Source organism: Lolium rigidum, chromosome 5, assembly GCF_022539505.1.
Source record: "Lolium rigidum isolate FL_2022 chromosome 5, APGP_CSIRO_Lrig_0.1, whole genome shotgun sequence".
In the NCBI taxonomy this organism is placed as follows: Eukaryota; Viridiplantae; Streptophyta; class Magnoliopsida; order Poales; family Poaceae; genus Lolium; species Lolium rigidum.
The window spans coordinates 189,224,719-189,230,718 of NC_061512.1; the positions used below are offsets into that span (position 1 = coordinate 189,224,719).

The 6,000-nt window shown below is 45.0% G+C and overlaps 2 protein-coding genes across 2 annotated transcripts; one reads left to right on the forward strand and one right to left on the reverse strand.

Moving 5' to 3' along the window:
- Nucleotides 1-169: 169 nt before the first annotated feature.
- Nucleotides 170-3,052, forward strand: LOC124656621 (protein FEZ-like). The gene is made up of 4 exons (XM_047195333.1): nt 170-313; nt 434-657; nt 1,712-2,013; nt 2,110-3,052. Exons 2-4 carry the CDS (start codon nt 477-479, stop codon nt 2,809-2,811), a joined length of 1,185 nt encoding a protein of 394 aa, XP_047051289.1. The 5' UTR covers nt 170-313; nt 434-476; the 3' UTR covers nt 2,812-3,052.
- Nucleotides 3,053-3,378: 326 nt separating this feature from the next.
- LOC124656871 (pentatricopeptide repeat-containing protein At1g74600, chloroplastic-like) lies at nt 3,379-5,991 on the reverse strand. Its single transcript, XM_047195532.1, has 2 exons — nt 5,915-5,991; nt 3,379-5,762 (listed from the first exon to the last, which is right to left on the reverse strand). The coding sequence occupies exons 1-2, from the start codon at nt 5,989-5,991 to the stop codon at nt 3,398-3,400; spliced, it is 2,442 nt and encodes an 813-aa protein (XP_047051488.1). The 3' UTR covers nt 3,379-3,397.
- Between the last annotated feature and the right edge of the window lie 9 nt (nt 5,992-6,000).

A 6,000-nucleotide genomic window follows, 5' to 3' on the forward strand; every position in this document is an offset into this window, starting at 1 on the left:
GCCGCAATGTCGTTCACAAGGCATATATTAGCTATAAGGCATACAATAGGAGACTAAAAGCTTTTGGGAAAGTTTATCTAACAGAAAAATAGTCCATCTTAAGCAGTAGTGTTATAACTACTAGTTTCTTATCTCATGTCCTAAATTTACACATGACTCCTGATCTTCCATTCCTTCTTCCCGGTTGTTAAAGTTAGGTCCATCAAGCCGCCCATTCTATTTTTCTCTGGCCTGACAAATTCCTGCACCGCATTAGATAATTGCCAGTTATAGAGTTTGCCATCTTTGCACAAGCACAAAACCACAAACAAAGGTATAAATAGTAGACTGTGGAAAGTTGATTAGTTCCTGCACTGTATTAGAGAGACAGCTTCGCGAGTTTGTCTTCACCTAGGCAACTTCGGCCTTAAAACCATTCACTACATCCACGTAGGTACAAGAGCAGTGTAACCTGTTCCAAGCTACCCTTGTGGATCATGGATGAGAGAAGTGATATGGACAAGTCAGAAGAGGTACTTCTGCCTGGTTTCCGATTTCATCCCACAGATGAAGAGCTTGTGGGTTTTTATCTCAGGAGAAAGATTCAGCAGAAACCCCTTTCAATTGAGCTCATCCGGCAGCTGGACATCTACAAGTACGACCCATGGGATCTCCCAAGTAAGTTGCTCTGTCCTTCTTGCTCTTATATGTTAGTAAATGGAGCATACGGAACTTTAATCTTGTAAAAACTTGTCCATCAAAGAACAAATATATGCCAGTATACACTATCTTGCATTTAGCCATTAACATGGTGAGTGGAAAACATATCTCTTGTCGTTAATATGCAGATGCTACTATGCGTCTATGCTAGATATGCCCCACTTTAGAGACAAATTAGAAATTCAAAATATTCCACAATCACCATCTTACTTCAACTAAATAATACATGGAAAATAAATAAATCCATGGCCGCTGGTGTCATGATCCACTATGTAATCTGAAATCTGAAGTACATATTTGACAGCTTTTAGTTATAGGAACTGCTCTTTGCTTTAGGAAACTATAGCACAAAGATTACAGTCTTCGTAGTTATCATATACGCAAGCTATTAAAGCTGAAGAGAAGAGATTAATGAGTCTTTAAGAGGTTATCCTCGTGAAAGTGTCGCATGAACTAAATAGGGTTGCAGATTGTGTCTAGCTAATGTCGGTAGAACTGGGGGTAGCATCGCTTGTTGGTTGCACCAAATCCCAGAATGTATTGAACAGCTCATTCTAGCTGATTGTAACCCTATACCAGAGGAATAAATCTCCATGATTCTCCCGCAAAATAATGTAAGCTATTAGAAACAACATAAGAGAGAGAATTGACAACTTCTCATCCACTTGAATAAAAAATTGTACTCTGGAAACAAGTTTGAGCAATATTTCAAGCAACAGGTACACAAAAGGTTCATGGTCAATAAGGTCAGATCCTACTCAAATGAAAGATGTAGCAACACCAAAAATAGAAATTCTGCACTTGTGCACATCCAGGATACATGCATATGAAGTGCTCAAAATACAGTAGCAAGCATAAATAATAGCATAGGCCGCTTAAAACATAGTACCTCATGCGAGACCCAGTTAGTAGTTTCTTCTCATCAGAAAACCAAGCTAAGTATAGTTATCCTCCTTCAATATTATTCCTTTACTTTCTATAATGTATTGTTTATTATCTTGCTCATGGATAGAACTTGCAAGTTCTGGGGAGAAAGAATGGTATTTCTACTGCCCAAGGGACCGGAAGTATCGTAATAGTGCTAGACCAAACAGAGTCACAGGAGCTGGATTCTGGAAAGCAACAGGGACAGATAGGCCAATTTACTCCTCCCAGGGAACCAAGTGTATAGGCCTGAAGAAGTCTCTTGTCTTTTATAAAGGAAGAGCAGCAAAAGGGATCAAAACTGATTGGATGATGCATGAGTTCAGGCTTCCTTCACTAACTGATCCAACACTTCCTAAAGTACCAATAGACAAAAACATTCCAGCCAATGTAAGCCTTCTATTCAGAGTATTTACTACAGCACCAAAATTCTCAAAATATCTAGATATATGATATATTTTCTGGTGATTTTTATTTATCAAACAGGATGCCTGGGCTATCTGTAGAATATTTAAAAAGCCTAGTTCAATGGCACAAAGAGCACTATCTCACTCCTGGGGTCCTCAGTCAATTGCAAGGACAGAGCCAGATCTGTTATCTGCCTTGCAGTCCATACAGGCTTCGCATTTTGCTTTGGAAAGCTCCTCTTGCTCGGCAGAAGTTGCAATACCTGTGAATCGGTTTAATAGCCAACATTACTTTCAAGGACGGCAGCAGCAGAAGCTCAACAGTTCACAGAATGGCTCTTCATATAAAGTCATAAACTTCAACCGTGGTCCGCCCTTAACTCATCTATCAGAAAAAGGCATCCATAGCAATCCGATCATCTTGCCATTTGAAACACAGACCCTGCAGAGGTCACCAGATGCCGTGCTTCTCAGCATAGCCCCTGGAATAATCAATAGCATGAATGAAGCCTCACCAGATACTGAGTTCGAACAGCTTGAACAGTGCGATGGGTATGCAGTTGATTGGGATATAGACACAATTGGAGGTACTGGAAACAGGGATGAAGATCCATATACAAGAAAACCTGATAATGGATACGTTACGGGTAACGAGTGTGGAGTTCCACGAAAAATAAAATTCCCATTTGATCTGGGGCTAGATTCTTCAGATGATTGGACATGCAACGTGCCCTGTGAATCTCTCACTTATCCCCCGACCTCCCCCAGAGATGCCCAGTAGCTGCTCTACAGAAAGATACACTATACATAGTTACGATATATAGCACCAAGAGTGATCTTCATATGTTAGCAAGTCTGTTAGCAGAAGACTATCCATTGTACATTTTCAGCTCGGTCTATATCTTATGAACTGCACCCATCTTTACAGATAAGCAAACAGAGTGAAGAATATCTTGGTTATATGTACTGAATCATTCAGTATTATTAATATAGAGGTGTGCCCTACATGTAAAATATGCAGATCGCATCAGAGTGAATAATGAATAATGTACAGCAAGGAGTCTGACTCAGTTGTATCATCAGTGCAAACTTTAGACAGCTATCATGTCTTCTCCATGATCAGGAAGAAACATCTCTAATCAGATACCTAATAGGTTTGGAACAATTACCAACGCAAAGTAAAAGCTAACAGTGTGAAAGGATCAACAGTGTAACTAATATACAATTGTATCCGTTGCTTATTGCTTACATGCAACCAGCTGGTCCTCTTTTCCAACTTGCCGTAGATGATGTCATCATTTCAAGTCCATCAATGTACTGTGCTCCATTTTTGTTTTATTTATATAACTCTTCATTCATTTCAATTCTTACACCATACTCCATCCAGGCTCTTTCTTGGTGCCATTCATTGATTTTCTTACTCTCGCTGCTTCCTCCCAGTCTCCAGAATTTGCTAGAATGTTTGACAGAGTTGTAAAAGAGCCTGAATCGTAATTATCTTCACGTAACTTATTTTCCACGAATCTTCCAAGTACAGCGTCATCATGAACTCTGCAAGCAGCAAGCAGTGTGCTCCATACCATGAAGTCAGGCTTCATAGGCATGCTCTCAATAAAACTTTTTGCCTCTGCAAGCCTCCCAGAACGACCAAGTAAATCAACCATACAACAGTAGTGGTGTAACACTGGCTGTACCCCATAGACGCTTCTCATAGAGTTAAAATAGTTAAATCCTTCTTCAACTAAACCATTGCGGCTGCAAGCAGATAAAATACTTACTAGTACAACATTATCTGGTTTTACTCCATGCGTAATCATCAAATCAAACATCCTTAAAGAATCCTGACCACTTCCATGCTGAGCATATCCATCAATTATAGCTGTCCAAGTAACTAAATCTGGGGAATTAATTTCATCAAAAACTTTACGAGAATCACGCAGGTTGCCATTTTTGGAGTACAACTTCACAAGTGAACTACTTACTGATAGATCAGACTGTATTCCTACTTTAGTTGCATAACCATGTAATAGTTTTCCATAGAGTGGTCTTGCTATGTTAGCACATAGGCTAATAATAGACGAGCATATGAAGCTATCTATTAGAAAACCAGCTGCCACCATAAGCTGAAAAAGTGAGATTGCCTCATCATTGCAGTCATTGGTAGAGTATCCAGATATCATTGAAGACAGCATGACCTGATCTTTGCATGCAGTTGCATCAAATATTCTTCTAGCTATTTGTACTTCGCGACATTTGGAATACATGGAAACCAAAGAATGGCCGATGGATGTGGTTTCCCCATAGGCACGAAGGATGTGTCCATGAACTTCCTTCCCTTTGAGCAAGCATTGTGGTCCATTACAAGCTGAAAGAATGGCAGATAGCGTAATATGGCCAGGCTTAAAGTTATGAAGAATCATATTCCTGAATAATCGGAATGCCTCAGCTGAACGGCCATGGGATGCAAAACCAGCAACCATTGATGTCCATGAGACTTCATCATGTTCCTGCATCTCTTGAAAGACCTTGTAGCTATCTTCGACTTGATCCCCTCTGGAGTACATGGTGGACAGTGCAGTGCCAACAACAACACCATGAACAAAGCCATCTTTTATAACGGACGAATGCAGTTGTCTGCCAAGCTCAATCGAGTCCACAGAAGTGAAAACAGAAGCGTAGCATTTGTCATTTGGTGTTAGACCCTGCCGGAACATCCTCATCAACAGCTCAATTGATCTCGATAAGCTATGGCTACTAATCTCATATATCAAAGTCGACCAGATACTTGTCTTGCTTACTCTGCCAACTTCTTCAAACACCTTCTCGGACAACTCAATAGCCCCGATAGCAGCGTACGTGCAGATCAAAGCCTCCTTGACAACGTGATCCAAGTAGAGCTCTGTCTTTATGATCATGCCATGCATCTGGCTAGCCACTTCCATATACATCTGGGAACACGCGAGCAAGACGCTAGTAGCTGTGAACTTGTTCATCGACACGCCGCTCCGGACCATTTCCCTGAGCAGCCTAACCGCGCTCGCTGGATCCTCCTCCTGCACGAAACCGGCGATGGCGGTGGTCCAGGAAACCACATTCCGGGCCGGCATCCTCCAGAACTCCCTCATGGCAGCGACCATATCGCCGGATTTCGCGTACATGTTGACGATCGACGTCCCGATGAACAAATCATACTCGGGGTCACGCCGAAGCACCAGCCCGTGAACCGCCCTCCCGACGCGGAGCTCCGCGGCGGCTGCGCAGGCGCTGAGAACCCCGGAGTAGGTGAAGGAGTTGGGCTCGCAGGAGCCCCACGCCATGTCGGTGAACATCTCGACGGCGAGCCCGTGCTCGCCGTTCCGCGACGCGCCAGAGATGACCGCGTTCCAGCAGACCGCGCTGCCCGGGTCGCCGTCCGCGAACGCCCTGAGCGCGTCCCCGAGCCGCCCGCTCTTGGCGAGCAGGTCGACCATGCCGCTGCAGACGTACGCGTCGCCCGCGAGCCCGTCCTTCCAGGCCGCGCAGTAGACCTGCTCCGCGAACGCGACATTGCCCGGCGCTCCGGCGGAGGGGGCGCAGGCCTTGAGCGCGTTACCGTAGGCGAACTGGCTGGGCGTGTGCCCCGCGGCGCGCGAGCGGACGAATTCCGCGAGCTCGGGCGGGAATTGCGCGAGGCGGTCCGGGGGCGGCACTCCGTCGAGCAGGTGGGGGCAGCGGGTCGCGCGGCGGCGGTAGCTGGGAGAGCGGAGAGCGCGCGGCGGTGGGCGGAGGCGAGTAATGCCGGCGAGGGGAGGCGTGGAGGCATGGAGACGGCGAGATGGAAGAAGAGGCGCGGTGGGATCGATCTAAGCGCGCGCCATCGCCGCCGCCCGCCGGTGAACTCACACTCTTTCTGAGAAGCGGTGAACTCACGCTTGAATTTGGCACAGAAGGGCGTTCTGCTTCTGCCTCTCCTATTTGCCATTTTGCCCCC